At 38.8% G+C, this 22,383-nt stretch overlaps 1 protein-coding gene across 2 annotated transcripts in view; it reads right to left on the minus strand.

Annotated features, from left to right (window-relative positions):
* The window catches only part of PRKD1 (protein kinase D1), a 114,681-nt gene extending 106,409 nt beyond the window's left edge, over nucleotides 1-8,272 (minus strand). For both annotated transcript variants that reach the window (XM_062494679.1, XM_062494678.1), the window contains exon 1: nucleotides 7,943-8,272. In XM_062494679.1, the coding sequence (XP_062350663.1) occupies nucleotides 7,943-8,131 (189 nt within the window). In that variant the 5' untranslated portion in view covers nucleotides 8,132-8,272. The remainder of the gene's footprint in view (nucleotides 1-7,942) is intronic.
* Between the last annotated feature and the right edge of the window lie 14,111 nt (nucleotides 8,273-22,383).

Here is a 22,383-nt window from a genome sequence, read left to right on the forward strand (position 1 = left end):
AAGAAGTAAACACATACAAGGAACAAGAAAAAGGAAGCCACAAATAGGTGGAGGAAGAGAAAGTAGACAGAAGAGATATACACTGGAATTCATGCCTAACTTTATGTCTATATATCCAGAGCATTATCTCAACATAGAGTGATATACTACACTTCCAACCTTACATGTTGTTTCAGCAGATAAAACTAGAAGAGCATTTAGAAAACAAGAATCTGCTTCATGAAGTAGCTGACTTGAAGTGCATATGTCAACGCTTTTTACTTTAAAAGATCAAAAGCTGATATGCACAATTTATTTTAATCATAAACATGGTTTTTGAGTGAAAACAAGTCTGCCATCATTTTAGACTATTTCCTGGATAGCAATATTTAAAAAAGAAAGAAAAGTCTCAAAAAGCAAGAGCTCCTTTAACAGTACTAGAAGTGTACGAAGAAGAAAAATATTGAAAGGCTGTGAAAGAAATCTGGTTTGGTCAGCAAAATCCTGGACATTCATACCAAAAACATAAGCCAGGAAAATGTAAACAAAGCGGATGTCAGAGCAGAGCAGGATCTTGTGTAGAAAGTGAGACACAATAACAAAATTTAGGTAGCCTTTCTAGCAGAACCTCTACAATCAAGCCTCCAAAAGTGACACTCAAGTCTGATACAGAAGAATGAAACAATCATTTTCTCACCTCCGTGCCTGGCAAAATCATGGAGCAGCTCCTCTTGGACACTATGCTAAGGCACATGGAAAATAATAAGGTGACTGGTGACACTAAAGGCAGATCATACCTGAGCAGAGGACATTATATATCCGGACTTGTGCAAAGTAGTTGACACTGTCCTGCATGACATCCTCTTCTGTCAGGTGGAAAGATGTGGATTTAATGGCTAGACCTCAAAGCAGATAAAATTTGGCTGGATGGTAGCACTCAGAGTTGCAGAGACCAGCTCAATATCCAACAGAAAGCACTGAGGAATGGATGTTCCTCAGGGGGTGGTACTGAGATGAGCATTTTTTAACATTTTTGTTGGTGACATGGACAGCAGGACGGAGAGTGCCCTCAGCAAGCTGCTGCTGACACTAAGCTGTGGTGCAGTTGACAATCTGGAGCAAAGGGATGTCATCCAGAGAGTCCCTGACAGGCCTGAGATGGGCACTTGTGCAAACCTCAGAAGTTCAACGAGGCCAAGTGCAAGGTCCTGCACCTGGGTTGAGGCAATCCCAGCACAAGTACAGCCCAGATGGAGAAGGGATCAAGACCAGAACTCGGGAGAAAGATTTCAGCTCAACATGAGCTGCCAATGTACACTTGCAGCCCAGAAGCCACCTCTGAGCACCCTTACCCATTCTGTGATCATTAAGGTGCCTTCCCACCACTAATCATTTTACCAGAACACACCATAAGAAGACTTTACAAATGACAATTCGACAGTATGCAAAAGGCATGTAGTAGCTCCAGAAGAAAGGGAAGTCCTCCTCCAAGCAGCAAGAGACATATACAAGTCAACTGCTGGCACTGACTAAAGATATACTTAAAGATGTACTGTGTACACATACACAGCCACACTGTTCTACAGGGAAGATTAATCAAGTATTTCAGAGGACAGTTCACCTACATGTCGGATAAACACTTGAGACATTTTAATTATACACTTGATTGCAACTATGTAACTGCAACCATATTACATAACATCAACATAAACATTTCTGATGTCAACAAGTCAAGAAGCCAGAGATGACCTACACAACTGTAATTTTAAAAAATCTACAAACAGCGCAAGTGCTTATCACAAGTTGCTTGAGATATTCACTGAGTACATTGAAACCAAGAGCTATCTCTACTGTAATTTTTAATTCTACATGCTTTTATCTTAAAAACGCCATTGATGTCCTTAAAATAGTTGCTAGCATAATCACTTAAAAAAAAACCAAAACTTCTGCCAAATGTGTGTTTGCAACTGAAATAGTTTCATATGCAAAATACAGTAAAAATAAGAAACCAAAAACAACAACATCCAGACTTCATTAAGCGTATTCGTTCACTTGCAAGTAACCACAGTATAAACATATGGTAACCATACAGGCAGATTTCTCCAAACACAGAGGAGGGAAAAGAAAATCTAGGTAAGAAGAAGAAGTTAGTTTCAAATGTTTGTGAGAGATTTCCAGAAACCACAGGGAAACACCTATGGTCAAAGTCTGCAGAAATCCTTACAGAGATTTGGCACATGCCAGGGTGTTTCACACAATCCACAGCAGAGATCTCCTAAACCCACCACACTTTCAGGACGCCCTGGGCTTTCTGTGCATTCTCAGGTCATCATGTGGTTTACATTCAGTAAGTCTTCTACGGGATGGTCAGACCTTGGATATTTCAAATTCACTGAGCACATGCCATATTATTTGCACATGGCACCTCTGCCTGGGAAATGTTGCAACTTCATTCAATAAATTCCATCCTTTCTCTGGCCACAGAGCTGAATCTCATCAGCAGTGAGAGAAGAATTTCATATGCCTATTCATCTTCTACTTTCTTTAAATCATTATGGAAATTATGTATTTCCTGGGGAAAGCATCAGTGGAAACAACACACGAACAACACATTCCTTCTGTAATTCCTTTAAAAATTAAGATGTGAACTTCTTTGGTTACAAGCCTGTCCTTTATTTAAAGATCTATCTTATTTTTTTACTCTATGACAATGCATACAATAAGTCTTTAATCATTAGCTAGGAATTCTCAAATGCTCTACACATGTTTGTGGTATTAGATCCATTTTCCTTATCTGGATGCATGACAGATTACATAACAGAGTTAACACTTCTTAAAAACCCCAATTTCTTTAAACCAATTCATACTGACTCCCTTTCCACTGAAGTTCTAGTGTCTTCTCAGATATGGCCCAAAAGTAACTTTAACTAAGATACAAACTAATGTTACATACAGCAACTTACAGTTTCCAGGGTGCAGAACAATAAATGTAAAGTCAATAAATGATTAAACTGTAAACATCAAATATTTCCCTTGAGTTCAGAAAGTGTTTATCTGCATAATAACAAGGCACCTTGCATTCCTCAAATTCAATTTAACAATTTGGTACTTCCACAATGTAGGCAGAGGAAAGCAAAAGGTGCTAAGAAAAACCCACTGAATGGAAAGAAAAAAAAAATTAACTCTTTGTTAACAGTGTACACCAGGAAAAGACACCATGAGCATTTAACTATCCCAAATAAACACCACATCTGTAATAACTTTTCTAGAACATATAAAAGACTGTGACTACAGACAACAGTATTGTGAATACATGAAATGTTTACATTTTTGTTTGAATGAAATATGACTCTTGGACAGCATGGTAAAAACCTGTCAGTTTCTCTGTTTATCCTGAAGGTAAAAAGCTCTACAGTACCTCATGTACACCAAGTCCCTATCCAACTCTAAGGGAATTGACTTCGTTACCACTGGCCTCTTGTTTATTTTAGAAGAATGTGCAGGTTTCGGGGGAAAACAAACAAAAACCCACCCAAACAAAAACACCCACAAACAAACAAACCCCACATGTTTTCCATGACTGCTTAAAAGCATTGCAGAAAAAGATAACCTTTTCCAAAGGTTGATGTGAAAATATATTTTTCTTCTTTCTTTGCTCAGACCACAAGAGATTCCAGCCTGAGAAAACAAAACTGAATTAATTTCAGTTTTCCTATTTTATTTATTTAAGAATAAGTTAGATTTTCCTTATAATGACAACTAGAAGCAAAAGTGGATGCACACCTGTTCCTGAATGTGTTTGGTTCAATTCTGAAAACTCCTAAAATGGTTCTTGATTTGATTTGTAGCAATTCTCCTAATTTAACACCCGATAACCTCACATAAAGACTAAAGACATCTGGGCACAGTGTCCCACTTGCAGTATGCTACTTGAACCAAGTACTTTTCTTTTTGTCCTTTCCCTTTCCCAAAATGACCTCTCCCTTTGTTACTCTTTTTTCCTACTGCAAAATTTCAGAATTATTCAAAGCACTGAATCATCTACAACACTACTTTTATAAATCAGTCCAAACTACACAGCCTATGCAGCTCAAATCTCAATTCCTCTGTTCCTGATCAATTTTTTTTCTTGTATTTATGATTTTTGTATTCTTCACAACTTCTAAGTCTTTAAGTGCTGAAGGCCTAGCCAGAATATGATCTTAATGGCTGACCTAAGAACTACTTTATAAAATATGCATTCTCAAGTCAAGTAACACTGCCTTATGCATTTACTTGGGAACTCAAAGCTTCCAAAACTTGGTAATGCCACTACAGTAGCCCAACTCACCATAGGTGAGCTATAACAACAACAAAGAATCTCGATAAACACAAAACACAAATAATAATATCCCCTTTGAATTAAACTTGCATGAATTTGTATAACGATAATTTTGTCTTTTTAGTATAAAAGGTCTTTGGTAACATGGTAATTCCACATAATTAAAGTGCACTTTGGATTATACCACTGTCCTGGAGAAGTGGTTTTATTGTGTGCAGCTAACTCAAAAAGGGCAATAATTCATACTATTTGTCTTCAGAAAATAAAGATCATATTTTACAATATCTTCCCACTGCTCTTGTGTGGGAGTCAGCCTGGAAGTCAAACACTGGCACATATTTTAAAGTTGATCCTCATTTCTTGTCAACTATATGATAATTTAAATGCTAAAGATCCATTTTAACTGAAGAAAAAATAACCCCACATTGACAAGTCTCAAGGTTTTCATGTCACTGATTCTAAGCAAGACAAACAAAACACACAAACTCAAAGGAATCATATTTTGCTGTCTTCAGAACAGTTCTTAACAGATTTAAATGCGTTTCAATTTATGCCAGAAAACGGTATGTACCATTTCATCTTCAGATTCATAAAGGAAGTGTCTACAGTTATCGCAGGAGAAAATTTCTGAAAGAATGCCTCTCATGGAAAATAGAGAAAAACCCACACTTTGCTTGTTCCATTTTTCATATCATGTACATTAGATCATCAATTACACTCTCTACCAAAATTAAAAGCCTAAACAGCATCTGAAATGCAAAAGTTAAAGTACTCTAATGTAAGTAAATGCATATACATGTTTATAAGGAAATATAAACTTCTAAGTTATACATAGCGTTAAGTTTTATACATGTGAACTCACATGTATATTATTTATATGCAAAATCACCATATAAAGATATAGAAATAGGGAATGTATACATATATGCATACAAATACATCTATGCACAGACACACACACACACTGTATTAGCATCCTACTCAGGCCTACATATGCTCCACTCTGCACACTTTATTTCAACAACATAAATTTTGAGCAGGAATAAATTAAGTAGGTGTATAAACCTGCGCAGAGTAAGGGTCCTAATCATCTCAAATCGGGTATGCCCACATTACCAGGGAAGAGGCTCCCTATAAACAGATCATCAGATTCTGATACTGAAGAAAAGTCAGCACAATCCTAAAAATAAAGCTGTATGTAAGAGGACTGCTTAAATATTTAACAGCACACCACAGGCACAGTATTGATTTTAGCAGTCTAAGATGACAACCATTGAAAAAAACAAAACCACAAGTTGTCATCCCTATATACTGCTTCAACAGTCCAGAGCAAACAGGAAGGTCGGAAAGAAATTGTTACCTGACTGACCACTACTCTACAGACCCAGAGAAACTTCAAAAATGGCATGAAATCTCAATATAAAATTCTTCACAGTGTAGTCTCCTTCTTGACTGTGATAAGCAAATACATCTTGGTTATAAAATCAAGAGTAGACACCATTGCAAATCATTTCAGGAAAAAATAAAATCACGAACCTACAACAGACAAATAGCAAACTCGTAACAGTTTTAGATATCATTTAATTTTTTTAAAAGTCTCTGCCAGTAAGCCAAGTAACTTTGAATAGGCAAACAATCCCACCAGGTTCAGTGAAACAATGTATGCTAGTAAAATCATGTATATAGACACACTTGCAGTCTTAAGCTGAAAATGGAGACTCTAAAGGACTAAATAACATACAAATTGCTCTGCAGGGTGGAGGAGGTAGAGGCCACCATTCAACAAGTAAAGAAAATAAAAACAAACAAATCAAAGCCTATCTTTCTACCAGTTTTCCCTTTCTGTGAGCCACTTCCCTCTCCACAGCCTTAAGAAAGCAGATATTTCAGCTCTGAGAAACTGACTAGAAGAAAGTTCCTCATCCAAGCGTGCCCTGCAGAGAAGCAGCTACATGATGCTCTCTTTTATGCAATTAAGAAACTGCAACAAACTAGTGTTCAAAATTTTTATGTCAATACTCACTCAAGTATGTGTGACCGTTTGAGCACAAGCCAGCACACTTATTTTACTTTACACAATGGTACATTGTTAGGAAATGAGGTTTAAAATCAAGCTTACAGTAAGCCCATTAATTAATAAACTACTCAAGAAGAGTAAACAGAAACAATGAATACAGCAATCTTTAGCTTTTCCATTACTGCTAGCACAATAACTTCTGAATAGTGAAACACAGAAAGATTTAAGCTGTTTCAGATATATATGTGAACAAGTGACATGTGTTGGCCTAGTTTTAAAAAAACAAGTACAGTGACACGAAAAGGTACACCTTTCTCCAAAATTTAATTTTAAAAAGCACTTTTAAACTACGAAGAATGCAACATTTATAAATAAGGATGCAGTTTTCATCCTTTTTTGAAAGCACTTCATTAGTTGCCCTTCAAGAAAAAAGAAGTTCCACTACACAGTGAAATTCAGGTTGATGTTCTATGAAGAGATGTAAGGCAAAGCTATGGACTTTAAAACGGAACAAAACAAACAAAAAAATCCTGCCTGAAATGATTTTACCTCGGTAAAAACAAGGGGAAGAGGAAGACAATTTTTTCTATTATAATTATCCTGAATATTTAGGATGGCTTTTTTTCTCCTTTGCAATCACTACGATACTTTTACCCGGGCCTTTTACACAGCAAACACGGATAAAGCAAAACTTTACTTCATTGTACAGCGCGATTGTTAAAACAGAGCGATCAAGACAAGGCAAAGGCAGCGGTGGCTCAGGCAGAAGCCCGGTGGATTTCCGCGTACAGCGCGAGTTTTAGCGCGGCGCAGGTGACCCGGCCCTGACACCGCGGTGCCGCTCCGGAGGGGCCGCGGTGAGTGCCACCCCCGCGGGCAGCGGGGCTCCCCCCGCCGGCCCGGTGCTCCACCGCGCCCGCAGCAGCCGCCAGCCCGGGCTGGCTCAGCTCCCCCCCGAGCCGCGGCCCCCAGCCAGCTCGCGGGGCTGGCCCCCAGAGCCTCCCCCAGGGCCGGCAGCGGCCGGGCGGCACCGCGGGGCCCCAGTCCCTGCCGGCGGCTCTGCCCGGCGCAAGGAAAGGCGTGCGAAGCGCAGCGCGCTCTGAATCCTGGGCTGTCTGGGCTGGCTTTTCCTTGTTACTGTTTGCCTTTTTTTTTTTTTTTTTTTTTTTTTTTAGTGGAAACTTTCTTTCCCAGCAGAGGCCAGGACGGCGTGAACTGCCCCGAGGCGCCGCGCTGCCACCACAGCTGACAGTTTTCTGCCCCCCGCCTCCCCCCCTCCGCAGCATTAAAAAGCAGCGGATAGACAGATCCGGCCGGAGTTTGCTTTTAATAACGGCTTTTAGTTCGCACGGCCACCTACATCCCCTGCCAGCAAAACAAAAGTCAAGCTCCCGTGCGAGCATCCCGCATAGAACCTCCTCCGCACCGGGGTCGCGGGGGACACGGCAGAGAGACAAGCGGGGCGCCGGGGGGAAGGAAGTGAGGCCGGCGGCAGGGAAGTTGGGATGGGTTTCGTTTATCCCGGAGCAGAGCCGCCAGGAAAGGAAAGCTCACAGCCAACAACAGCGCCCGCGGGCAAGCGGGTCCGGGGTGGCGGGAGGGGGCTCGCTTTGGGGCCTTTTTACCTTCTGGTCTACGATGGAGCAAGCCATTTCCCGGACGTGGGCGAGGCTGAAGTCCCCCGAGGAGTCCTGTAGCAGCAGCACCGGCTCCCGGCTCAGCCCGATCTGGAGATGGAAGGCGACGCCGCCGCCGGCAGCAGCCCCCGGCGGCGGCAGCGGGCTGGGCGGCCGGATCAGCGGAGGGGCGCTCATCGGAAATTTCCCGCCGAAGCCGCCGCCGGAGCCGAGGAGTCAGGGACGGAGGGGCAGAGTCGGGCACCGCCGCAAAAAGTTTGCGGCCGCCCCGGAGGCGCCGAGAGAGTTTCCCCGCGAAGTTTCAGGAAAGTCCCGCCGAGCTCCTCCCGGATGAAAATGGCGAGGGGGATGGGGGGGGAAGGACCGGGGAGGATGCAGACAGGAAAAGGCGGCGAGAAAGACGCGCGGGGGGAGCCCAGCCCAGCGCCGCCGAGGTGGTGCAGCCGCTCGGGCTGCTGGCGCCGTGCGCGGCGCGGGGGCGGGACGGGCCGCACCCTCCGCCGGGACGGGCCCGCGCCCAGCTGGGCCGGGCCGGGCCGCGCCGCTCCGCCGCCAAACGGCAACCCGCGTCCTGCCGGGCCGCCCGGGCAGGAGCGAGCGCCGCGGCGTCGGCTGGTTCCTCGCGGTGGAGCTTAGCTAAGCGGGCTCTGGTGTCCCCACCTGGCCTAGCCAGTGGGCTGCGGTGCCGGCGGGGCTGAGAGCCTCCTTTCCCCCGTGAGGGCAGTACCTCAAGAGGCAGGTGGAGGCAGAGCCCGAGGAGAGTCGGCGATTCCCCTTGCTACCAGGTAGCACGGTGGCCTCTCCCGGGCAGGGCGGCAGCTGCCCGCGAGGACAGAAAGCAGTGCCAGGGAAGCGGGAGCTCCCGTCTGACTCGGGTCTCCGGCCCGGCCTCAGCCGTGCGCTCCGGTCCGCATCGTGCCGCCGCTTCCAGCAGTCCCCACTGGTTTTGGGAAGAAGCAAACCCACCTCTTCTCTAAGCCAGCTTCTAGTTTCAGGTACACTCTGTGTTAAGTAGGAGCACCCTGCCGTTCAAAACCAGCATGAGTTAGTCTTCCCAGCTCTTGCGAGCCCCACCCGTTTACACAAGCAGCATCCATGCAGGACAACATTTGGTCTAAAAAACCTTCTCTTGAAGATGCAAAAAGGCAATGGAAATGTGAGCTCTAAGTGTTTTAAATACCAATGGAAAGACCTGTTTAAGGAAACAGGGTACCTATAAGTTTGTTTGAACAACTATAGGTACTGTGTTTGAAAATACTACATGTATATTTGAAAATTCAGTAGTTGATCTGATTTACAGCTTGTTTCTTTGCAACTTGCTTTATTTTACCAACATTTACATCTGCAGCGTTGTTTAATTTTCATCCTATGCTTGTAGGACACATTTTACTGTTGTCATCTTATTTCCAGCCTGGGAAGTAACACAAGCTTCCCATGACTTCACGGCCTAGCCAGATTTTCTATACAGGACTCAATGTGGTAGAAACATACTAGAAGATCCTGCAGCCCTGCTTCATTGTTGAATCTGAGGTTCAGAGTGGACCCCCTTACTTCCTAAACTCCCAGTGAGAGCTTAGGCATGGCTAGTTTGAATCTTCGATTCAGACATGGTCAGCGGGTCTTATCTTAAAAGAATGTAAAAGAATACCTAGAGCACTCAATGGAAGGCTCTCCCTTGCACTTTCTTCTAGACAAGCTCAATTCTAAATCAATTTTCTTTTGTGTATTTCATCCATACAGTAAGTAATACAGTGAACCTTGCCATCAGACTTAAAGTAGTGCTTTTATAAATTCATATCAAACCTACTTTTGCTGATGTATTTGATGGCGATTCTTTGAGCAGCCTAAACTACTCATTCATGACACAGCTCTTTTGCAATTCCTCAGCTAACCAGAGCAGAGGTAGGAGTAACAATACTGAGAACTACATGCCCTTGGTTTTCTCACGTATGTGAAATCAAATGGTAGAGCTCATATGTCATGACTTAGCTGCAGCTCCACATCCTCTGCCCAGGTACAACTTTTTTTTTTCAAAAAGAAAGATTACAGTATTTTTTTAAAAGTTGCAGGTTGCTGAGTTGTTTGTTTAGTGGGCCAGCTGTGTTGAATACACCTTTGTAATCGGAATAGATGAGGGCAGGATTTCTTTGGTGCTGTGTCAGCCAGTCATACAAATGCCATTTATAAAAGGATTCAGTGCAACCACATGATGTGGCCCTGAGTACAGCTTGGCCTGTTGTACTTACTGAAATGTCATCTATTTCATGATCCTTCCAGATCAGGGAATTGTTGTGCTGATTCCAGGGAAGGTAAAAAGTCATTCACAGCAGTATCTGACCTCATACAGAGCACATGCCTAGTTGCTAATCTGTACATGCACAGGTGGAAAAAACACTGGAAGCTTAGGAATTACTGCACCTGTACAGATCAATTCCACAGTACATGAGCTGCCACCTCGAGCTTGCAGGGGAAAAATGAATTTGCCACACATGGCTTTATGCATCTGGCTATGTACTGGAACAGGGCAATCAGCAGAGGATGTCACTATAACATCACATTATGAAAGCATCTCCAAGCTGCCCTGAAGGTACAGTTGCTGTAATGTTGATTCTAATTGCTCTACATTTCCAGACTGTGAAGGGTGAATAGTGGTCTTTGTATGTTCTCATGCACTATATAGTTGACCCTCCACTTCAATGTGTTTCTGAACCTGTGATCTTCTTTCAGCTTTCTGCATTGCATAGATGCTATTCTGTTCATTTCATCAGGAGTAACATCCCCTTCATAAAGTTTTTATTTCTTTCTGCTTTTCTCTGTCTGTGATTTAACTGGTCGTTTTTTGAACAGTCCATTTATCTTCAGTCTTTTCAACAGAAGTGATTTTATGGCACTTATGTTTTAATTAAAAAAAAAATCAAACAGCCAGCAACGATTAATGCAGAATATGACTAAGTAATGGAGAATATTCTGTAAGTCAGTTTGTTTGAACTGTATGGTGGTAGTTTCTAGGTTGACCTAAAATTTAGCACCTGTATATTTACTAAGAGAGTAGAATACAGGTGATTACAATGAGATGTTTACTGCTGGTTTTGTGAGGCAGATAGTGGACTATCATATCTCATTCTAAGATCAGTATTTTGAAAAGTAGATTGCTTGGCAACATGCTCAATAGTATAGGGTATCTTAGCAAGGAGAAAAGAACAGAAAAAAGCAGCTAAAAAGTAAAAAGAAGTAGTCACTGGAAACTGGATAGAAAGTTAAACTGAAAATAAAGTTCAAATTTTCACTGTGAAAACAAGTAGTCATTAAAATAAATAAGCCATGAAAGTGACAGGGAACCTTTTCTGATGTTTTTAAGTTTAGACAGAGTGTTTACTCACAAGCTTTTTAGGCTCAATACTGTGGTTACTTCTTTGGTTTCCAAGAGTGGGAGATATCTGCCTTTAGCTGTTTGTTATGTTCCTAATAGGATCCAGAAAAGACAGACCACATGAATTCAAGGATGTAAAGATAATGATTTTTCTTTCTCCCTTGTAAGAAATGTATCTTTTCTCAGAAGAAAAGCATCATCTGTCTAGGAAGAAAGTGATTTGGCATAAATCCTTTTGTGCCTTAGGTGACTTTCACATGTACACTTCTGCTGGACTCCATAAGCAGTGCAACATAGAGCAGAAACGTGTGGGAGAGTTTAGTTTCCAAGCCACTACTGAAGATTACAGTTTTTCATCCTTGAAAATTTATCTTGTCAGTGTGCAACAACAGATCAAATGTTAAAGTAGGCGAAGACACTTTTGCTGAATCAGGTCAATATCCATTTTTGCATTCTGGCCCTAAAATTTTTCAATTTCCTTCATCTTACACATTCCCAATCTACTCATGCAATTCTATGCTAGAGCAAAAACCTCAAATTTTACGAGGCGTAGCTCTCATGTCTAGAGGTGGTTTACATATATAGACTTAGATTTTAACATCGAATATGCAACCAAATCTGTTTATGTTAAGAATAAGTGAACATATCCTGTTTCTACTGTTGAATACAGACTGTGTTATTTGCATTTTTACTAAGCAGCAAAATGTGCTTTACTAAAGACAGGGCTACAAAAGTGAAAACATTTAGTCTTTCTGCTGTTTTCAGATGCTGAAATTGTGTTTAAAGTGGACTGCATGCTCCTATAATTTTGTGTCCTGAAACAAAAGCAAAGCATTGAAAACTAATTAACCAAGGAAAAAAGAGAGAAACTGACTGGTAAGTACAATGGAATAAAATTTGGGAAGAAATGTGTAGACTGTGATGGAAAGTATAAGGATACTAGAGTTGGAAATGCAAATGTCACTGAATCTGGGATTGGTATTGTGTTAGGGCTGAACTGGTAAGTAAAATGGAGCTGATATCTGAAATAGTGACAGCATAGCTTCACAGATAAGCTCCTGGGTATTTATTTGGAGAGAAGAAGCAGATGTTAGCTGTACAACTGCTTAGGGATTTCCCAATAAGCTGCTTATGTCCATGAGAAAATGATAACATTTCAGTATCTAAATGGTTGTTGTGAATATAGCAAATCTCCCACATTTTTATTTCTTGTTTTGGTTCAGTTGGGTTTTTTTTTAAAAATAATGTTTCCAATTGTTGAAAATGCTTCATCATTTCTAAAAGGAAAGGAGTGTTATGTTCCATGACTTTCTACTGAATGTTGTAGATAACTGGGACAAAACATCTAAAAACAGTATGCTTAAGAATTTAAAATTCAAGTTTAAAAATCTGATAGAACTCAATGTAGTATTCTTTATAAATGGCTCACAAAAAAATTCTGATTATTTTCTCCTTTTATATCTTGGAAATGGAAGTTAAACTCTGCCCAGTGACAGGCTTCCATAGTCAGCAAACAGTTTTGCCAGCCTCAACCATACTCATCATAGACATGAAAGGTAGATAGCATTACAATAGAATCTGAGATATTGCAGGATAAAACATTTTTATGACAAATATCTACATATTCTGGTTTTTTGAGCAAAAAGTGTGCTGCTTTGAGAGGGGAAAAGTTTCTTTGGTGTTCTTTATTCTCTGTACACCAAACTGACCTCATGATACTTCGAAACTTCTGGCATAGGGCAGGCTCTGTTTATCCCAAAATGAATTATCCCAGTATGAATTGAGGATATTTGTTATGGCTTGATGATAGAATAACTGATGCATTCAGATAAATAAGCATGAGCATCTTGTGCGTATTGTACGAATTTTCCTCACTGGCTCTCTGGTTCTTAGGAGCACAGTATGCCTGGAACAAGATTGTCATTGCTGCTTGAAACTGCCGAGACACTCTTCCCATTCTGGGGATACTGAAGTGAGTTAGTAATTGTGCTTAAAAGAGGACACAGAACAGATTTATGGTACTACCATTTCACTGAACAGTCCTGACTGTTACCATTTTACAGTTCTACCATGACCTGAAATCTCTGTCTCCCAGAGCTATATACTTTCTAATAGTATATTATATGTGTTTCATCTTCAGAAATGATTGCATGATTTTCACTTTTTAGCTGGGCATAATTTTCAATAAGCAACTAGTGTGTTTGCTGAATTGTGGTCATTTTCTTGAAACTAGGTTGATAATCCCGTTAGTAAAAGATGTATGCTATTGAAAACCAATTATACAGTATTTTAGTTATTTTTATTAATAATAATTAATAGATTATTATTAATAATTAATAAGAATTAAGCAAATTTCTTGAAGTACTATTCTCTAATGAGTACATACAAACATAACCAATTTATAAACTTTGGTTTTTTACACATCAGGACAGTGTTGTACTGTTACTCAACACTAATATTTTTGTGGCTACTGTCCAGGTCTCCTTGTCATTATCCTTGAAGTTCATCATCAGTTCAAAATGGACCTTCATCAGGTCCTGGGAATGAAAATACTGCCTCTGCAGAATCAGATATGTGTGCTGTAATTAATGCATGCTTTTTGACCTGTAGGAATAGGTATCATTGTCATAGTATTTCTGTGAGTGGATACAGCCTGAAGAAAGAGTCTGTTAACTATCCATCAACAGCTGTGCCCAAAGCTTACAGAGCCAAAGTAGAGAACAAGCAGAATGGCCAAGAGAAAGTAAGAATAACAGTCTTATTTGTGAGGTAGCAATGTCTGATAGTACAGAAAGGACATAGGTTTACAAGCAGTTTTAAAATTGAGTTAGAAATTTATCTAACTGCTAGATATGTCTGAAACTATTACTGAATTTCTACTCTGATACTTAAAAATACGCTAACTGAGCTTGTCAAGTTGATTAGTCCCTCTATGACTAGTTTTAGCATACTTTTATGTGGTTTGATATTTTTATATTTATAAAAACGATGGTTTTTTCCTATATAATTTGAAAAAATTAAATTGTAGTTAACCTAAATTATATAATGATCGTTGCATGAATAATAAGACCACACACAGATCCAGGTAAAACAGGTGGAATTGTTAAGGCAAAGATTTAAGTCAATCCATAAATACTTCTCCTGTATTCTTAAGGGCAAGTTTCCTCACTTATGATGACCTAATGAGTTAAGAGAGACTGTGTATAGGAACAGAGAATCAATAGATTTCTTACCTAAATTATCATTGATCTTTTAATATTTATTGATGTTGGTTACTGCTGCTGCTTTGGTTTCACTGCATGACACTGAAAAGCCAGAGCTAAGAATAACATTATGGGGGAACCTAGTATTTTACACAGGAGGAGGGAGGAGAAAGGAATGGAATGATGCAGGGGATCACAAGGAAACTGCAGAAGAGAGGAAGGTAAAAATGGAAAGAGAGAAGATTTACTGAAAAATTTGTTGCAAGGAGTACTACAGTTGTACATCATAGTTTTTTACTTGAAAATGTCCAGATTTAAAAATTTGACCCAAACAGTTGAGCAGACTCTGTTTTACATTGACTAAAACTATATTTTTCTTGCATTTACAGTCCCTGCCTTGCAGTGTTAACTTTATCTTATCGTAGCTTTTCAGTTTGGGGTTCAAATTAACAAACATTTCATTTCATTTTAATTTTCAACTAATAAAAGACTCATAAACACACTACATACTGTATGAATGCTAAAAGTTGTTCCATACAAGTCTTGTAAATAATGAAAGTTCACTCTAATGCCAATTGCATCACATGTTTATTTAGGATAACCACATAGAACTAAACACATGCAGAAAACAAAACGTCTGTTCACCTGTCTTACTCCAACATAAAGAAAGCAACTAAATGTAAGAAAGACTTAGCTGGCGAACTTCAAGTAATGAAAGGCCCTTTCATTTAAACCATAATTTAGGCTTAATCACAGGGAGAAAAAAGTGTCTCTTTCCCCTGTCATAATAGACAAACATCTTAACATGAAGCTCTACACAATGCTGCAGCATTGTCACCCTGGGTTAAATAAACAAGAAAATCATAAGACAGAGTAGGAAGACATTTCAAACAGATTTCTAACTGTGTTTGATTATGCTTAAATTTAATGGATCTTAACACAATGAAGCATGTGAAGAGAATATTAAAAGTAACTTGATTAGAATAATTTTTTGGGGGATACAAAAGAATGTAGCAATGTGATATTAGAAGTAAAGATAGACAAACAGAAGGATTTTCAAAAAAATACATAATCTGATCTTGATCAAGGTTTGTATTATCTAGAAGAATGGATTTTTTAGGAAAAAAATTAAAACTGCGTGTGGAAATCAAACATAGAAATAAGTCACATTTTTTCATTTTTCCCCTTTGAATTCCCCACAAAGAAAGTGGACAAATCTGTATGTGGATATCTTCCAAACATGAGTTCTATATGTTCATCCTATGCCATGTGAATACACCACTGTTTCTGAAGTATATTTTTACAGCAGCTTTGCAAAGCAGAGCAAGACTATTATTTCCATATTGAGTGCCATGGAATGAAGCATATTTTTAATTCACGATACTTTGTGAAAACAAAGGTAGGCACCCTTGATTAAAACATAGTATACATGACAGAGTTCTGCTTTTGCAGCTAGCCAGTGACAGAGATGCAAATTAATTTATTTAAAGCTGAATCTCATACCAGTGCTCTGTGCTTCACAGCTGAGAAAATTTCTCAAAAATTATGGACCCCGTTGTTCTGTAATAGAGCAGGGAATTGAATTTGAAATTAATTCAATAACCGCTTGCCCCCCCTCCTGCCTCCTGCCTAAAAAGAAAGATGTTCTCCTCTGAGGAGGAGACTGTGCATGCATGTGTGTATGTTGAGCCAAAACTTCAGCTGCTGCTTTCCATTAAGCCTTGAGTGTTCAACATCAAGAGAGCTCTTTATAAATGTCTGCATACATGTGTTACAAGTCAGAGTTTTACAATAAACCTGATTTAAGAAATTCGATGAAATAATAGTTTTACACAATTCTTTATGTTCCTTCTTTAAGACACTGAGATGTCAAAGTCCTCACAGACATAGTAAAGAACAGGCATTTGTCTAAAGCTTGGTTCATCAGGATTCTAGGTGGTCCTGTTTGGCTGGTCCATATTAATTGCAGCAATGACATTTGGGGTCAGGGATCATGAAACAGCCGGTCTGTATTACTTTGACTTAATCTCAGGTGATGTGGGGTAGGAAACAGTTAATTATATTTTTTTGGTGACTCACATATTTTATATTAGGGTGATTGATCTTTGAGCACTGTAGACCCTTGCAGCTGTTTCTCATCATAAGGTTCTTTCTCTGTATTCACCACAACACTTAAATACATTCAGTTACGTTTCATAAATTAAGTGAATCCTCAACCAGTGACGTGGTATCTCAAAGAAAGCAAATATAAATCATACAGGTACAAAACTCTGCTGGAAACTCTAGGGACCTTGAAGGAAAAAGAGATAAGCAAATTATCAGAAAACTTTTTTTCTCATTTTGATCAACCCAAATCCCCCCTCCTCATGGGTTTCAATTAAAGTTTAGAATACATTACCTTTTTAGGCATTTTTCAATAGACAACCCATACAAACCAGGAACTGAAAATATCAGCTATTAATATAAGGATTTGAAGTACATTTAGTATATAGCACCTCGTTAAATTGAGTCAGTAGTTCGTTGATTACAGAGGTATTTTCCAATGAAAAATTATCTGCTTTTCCGAAAGCCAAAATAATTCAGTGTGGAATGTCATATATTATATTCATTGCAAATATTTATGTTAATTCAAGAGGATATGAAAAGTGTGGGGAAGCTGAGTTGAATGTTATGTTTTTCACAGCACCTGTCACTTAAGTGCATTGTAGCTAGCAGCATATCCTTACAGCATTGATCTAATAAAATTCAATGCCTCTGCAAAGGGGCTCAGTGCCAATGGCTGTGAGAACCTCAGTTTTGTATTTCCTGAGTCTGGCATATTTAAATTTTCATCTATAACACTGGATTAAATTAAATCATTATGTTGAATATATGGTAAGAAACTGGATTAAGCTCTGAATTCTCTAGTTAACACTCACAAAGTGCTTCTTGTAATAATATCACTTGGATTATTTATTCTGTATACTGTTCATGAAGATAGATGTTCAACATTTCCTCCAGAGCTCTTCGTCAAAAGTTTATTCTGTCTGGGATAAAGTTCAGCTGTTGTCAGAGATGTGTTTCATTGTAAAGGTCTAAGACCACTTCCCTTATTCCTTTCAGGGATACAATAACAAATGTTTGGAGGGATAGCAATTACATGATGTTCAGGAACATTATCCAGATTGTTGTTTGCAGGAGACAGGGTTTTATTACCATTTTGAAAATGTAGTTTCAAAGTTTTAGCTGGGTCTATAGAATTATATTTTCTTTTTAAGTCTCGCTACATTAAAAGCTCTACATAAATATTAGATGGGATTTAAAAAATATTTCTTAAATTTATTTTATACTTTAAATATATTTTCATTGATATGCGTACTTATTCTGTTCTTTTTCCACAGTACTGTGTATTTTAATGACAAAAACATTTGCAGACAATCAGTAATCTTCAACTATCACAGTCATATGTGCATGAAATATAACTTAAAATAAATTCATCCAGTTAGGGTTGATCTTAGGTATCACACTTAAGCAAGAATGGATAGTAAATTTTAATGTCTGTTCATGATAAACTGATGTTTAAAAAGTAGTTTGAAAAGAGCCATTGGGTAATATTGGTTAAAGAATAGATTGGACTTAACTGTGGTCTGTTTAAAGACATTTCCATAGACAAATATCTTTCTGCAAAGGAAAAAAGTAATTTCATAATTCTTTGAGATCTTATAAATATTCTGCACTTGAAAACTGTAGTTTTTATCCCAACATGATACTTCTCATATGAGATTCTGGTGTTTATGTACATTGTAAACTTTTGATGCTAAAGATTTCAAAAGTTCTAAGCTTTCTTTCTGGATGCAGCTAACCTTTCTAATTCAAATATACATATTGCAAAGAACTGCCTACTCAGGGTAGCATTTGTCTGGCAATTTGTTTTATAAATTCAGCACTTCACTTGCAGTGAATTAAACTATAGAGATGAAGGATAAAATTAAAAACCACCATATTTCCTGATCAAAGGTTAGTACATGGGTTGCTTTGCATCAAAAATCTCCATAATACTGGTATTGTTCTGCCTTGGGGGAAATGGTGGTTAGAAATAAGAAGAAATGCTGTTGAAGGCATATCAGTCATCTGTTTTGCAACACTCACTCTTACGTGCAATTCTTAACTAAAAGAGCAGAGATATATTTAATTCTTTTTGACTATGCCCTGACCAAAGGAGAAGATACAAATTGTGATCTGGCCCAGGTCAGAAGCATAATTAAAAAACCAACATTGAAGCATGTGGACTGAAAAATCATTGTAATAGAAATATTGAACTGTCACATTCCAGCCTGTGACACTTGAGACACTGTAAGAGACACAGGAAAATTTGTTAACATGACTCACAGCAAGAATTGCCTTAATGTAATGGCAGATGGAGATAGTTATCCTGGAAAATTGGAAAATTCAATTAGTTACAATGATGTGAAGACAAAATTAATAGGTTAGTTTATGTGCAAAACCTGCAGATTCCAGGTTTGTGTTAGAGTACTATGAACTACCAGACAGTTAACTGCACTTCAATGTAAGAAGAGCAACAGTTTCATTGACTTTAGTTTGCAAGCTCTTAATTCAAAATTAAGACTATTATTTTCTCTTTCATTTGCTCCAAGCCTTTTTAACATGATCGCTTCCCTAAGTTAGAGGAGTGTTACTCAGTACTGTGGAGACAGTTACACCAATGCGTGTTTCACAGCAAAATCCGTGGTTATGTGATGATTAAGGCAAATGGGCTTTCTATTCTCAAAGAATAAATGCATGGCCAGGGAAATCTGTGATGATTGTAACCTCATGCCTTCATATTGGGTTTGTGTGGCAAGGTTTTGGTAGTGAGGCATGTACAGGCATTGCTGCTGTGGGGAGCTCGTAGAGGAAGGGATGCCAGCTCCAGGACAGACCCACTGCTGGCCAAGGTCAAGCCCAGCGGTGACGGTGGAAGCACCTCTGTGAAAATGTAGTTAAGAAGAGAGGGTAAAATCTGCACAACACCAACAGAAGTCAGAAGAGAGGAGTGAGAATATGTGAAAGGAACAGCTCTGTGGGCACCCATATGAGTGAAGGAGAGGGAGAAGGTGCCCCAAGTGCTAAAGCAGACACTCCCCTTCAGCCCATGGTGAAGACAGTCAGGCTGTGCCTCTGCACCCCAATGGGATCCACAGTGAGTAGAAATCCACCTGTTGATCATGGAGGACCCCACTCTGAAACAGATGGATGTAGCCAAAGTAGGCACTAATTTCCCCAAGTCTGTTTTGCCTGTGATAGTAACTATCTCTGACTGTCCTCATCTTGACCCTCAAGCCTTCCCTTATATTCTCTCTTTTCTGTGCAGCTGAGGAGGAAAGTGATAGAGAAGCTGTGATGGACATCTGGTGTCTCGCTAGGGTCAGCTCACCACACCCTCCATATGCCTCTTTTCTTTATTCTGCTATTTTTTTTTCATACATCAAAAACATTGAAATCTTTCAGGACTGAAAATATTTGTTCTCATTTGTTGCTTATATATAAATTTTCAGTCTTTGTAATATCAAGAAAATTATTATTTCTCTTTACTACCTCTTAAAAGCATCTCTTTTCTGAAAAAGCTTTACCATGACTTCAGAAACAATTGAATTAATAAGATCCCAAAAATCTAAGGCCATGAACATTAAGTTAGTTTATGTCTGATTTTTTGCTTCAGTGCTCCTTCTCTGTTTCAGTGCTATTGAAAAGTTATCTAAAATCCTTTGTCTGGTCCACACTACTACTGAACAACTTTATGTCCTTCCCATTTAATTTTTTGAGCTCATTAAATTGGAGATCCATTTGTCCATTAGTTCAGATGAATATAATTTTCTTCAATGCACTCAGGTAAGGCTTCTATCAGTGGATTATTTTAGGTGCCTTCTATAGTAAGTGGTGAGAGAGGCACATTCTCTGTTTTATGAACTAACAGCCTCTGGGACTTCTTGTGTCTTTCTATTGTCTATACAGGCACATTGAATAAACACGTTCTCCAGTCCTGTGTTCTGCTATCATTGAGGAATTTCTGCCAGCATTCATTCAAGCTTTTTAAAAATAAAAATTGGTGTTTTCAAAATGGTTAGTCTGGTCACACTCTCAGTTTCAGAGAGAGCTAGCTGCTCTTTTTCAAATATGATTTTGAAAATTCCAGTAAATGTCCACTTCAGGACCTTTTTTCCTTGTAATTCAATGATCTAATTTCCTAAGACTGATGGCTACCACTTCCATGCATGTGTTTGTGATTAGATTTTTGGCCTAAACCTCTAGAGAACAGGAAACTTGTTTTTGACATCTACATGTAAACAAGAAACCCTGGGCTGCTTTACAGCTCTGTCTGGACAGAGCTTCTAGAGGTAGTGATACTCTCTGCTGCATTTGTCAAGGAACAGGGAGGAAAAATTATTAGACAAGCCCATTTCCACCATACGTGTGTAGCAGCCTGGAACATTTCAGTTAAAGATCTTTGTTTGAGTAGAAAAAAAAATCCTTATTATGCTCTGCTGACAGAGCAGGTGACAAAAGACTGTACTTAAAATTTCAGGGGAAAGAAGGTAGTAAAACTGGTTGTGCATTTTTTTTTTCAGTAAAAGGACTCAAATGCTGAATACCATGATTTGTGGGTTACTTAGGGTTTGGCTTTTGCATCTGTTTTTGTAGGGGTTGTGGTTATTTGTTTTGTTTTTTTTATCCCTAGATTGCTTGTAACACTAAACAGTATCCCATTGCAATTTATTGAAACTGCAAAAACAAGGTTATTTCTGGGTTTTTATATTGTTAGGTGGAGGGGTTTTCTTCAATTTTCAGGAATTTTATAATTCAATGATATTTATTGAAAATTTACATGGCAGTATATTTACATTGAAGTACACAGGATATTGCATAAATTAATTTGGCTTCAGATGTTCCTGTTCTCTTTTGCTTTTGTCTTTGTCATGTGTAACTGTGTCTGTGTCTTCTGTGGGGCTTACTGCTTTGTGTGCTAGTGACATAGTGAAGATTTGCATTACAGGAGAATTTTGCAATTTTCTGTGTTTTGGTCCTGCTGTATTGTAATATGAAAAAAAAAATAAAAATATGATGGAAATTAATTTCTCAGAAATATTTTGCAGTTGATAATCAAAGGAAAAGCATTCAAGATACAGTCACTGCTACCATGCTGCAAGAGTGTAAAAAAAAAGTTATTGTTGTATAGTGTTATCTCTAAATACGTATTCAAAGCTTTAGTTCTAGATCTGTTTGACATATTTAGAGCATGTGACAAGATCTTCAAAAATTTTCCACTTTCTCAACTAGCCTTCAACACTTGTGAAATAAACTGACTACAGTATGCCATGTTAAAGCTCCATTCTCTCTTTTTTTAACAGTAATATGTTCACAGGGAATAGATTCAAGGCTCTGGACTGAATCAGGCTGACAAAGTCTTGCAATATTATTAGGTAGTGAACATTGTTTTGGCCTACTTCCTGAATCTTTTGTTCTTTTATTTCTCACCTTTTTTTTCTGTATTTTCAGGGACAGATTATTTTTACCAAGTAAAGTCCAGTGACCAAAAATATGGAAGATGGCTGAGGTTAATACTGCTACTTAATTGTAATGAAAAATCCTGTCCTTTCATAATCATTGAGCATCTTTATTATCCAAAAATATAGTCCTTTTCACATTTAAATGGTGTCCTTTTGTTATTTTGCGTAGCCTGTAGGTAGCACATATATGCAGCAACCCATTTAAATAACATCTGATTAGCTAGAATTTTTTATGATATGTGACAACTCACTTTTTTATCTAAAGAAGCTCCACTTTTAAAAAGCTAGTTTTAGTTTCACATTCTTGTAGAA

This window comes from Cinclus cinclus, chromosome 6, assembly GCF_963662255.1.
Source record: "Cinclus cinclus chromosome 6, bCinCin1.1, whole genome shotgun sequence".
NCBI classification, from domain to species: Eukaryota; Metazoa; Chordata; class Aves; order Passeriformes; family Cinclidae; genus Cinclus; species Cinclus cinclus.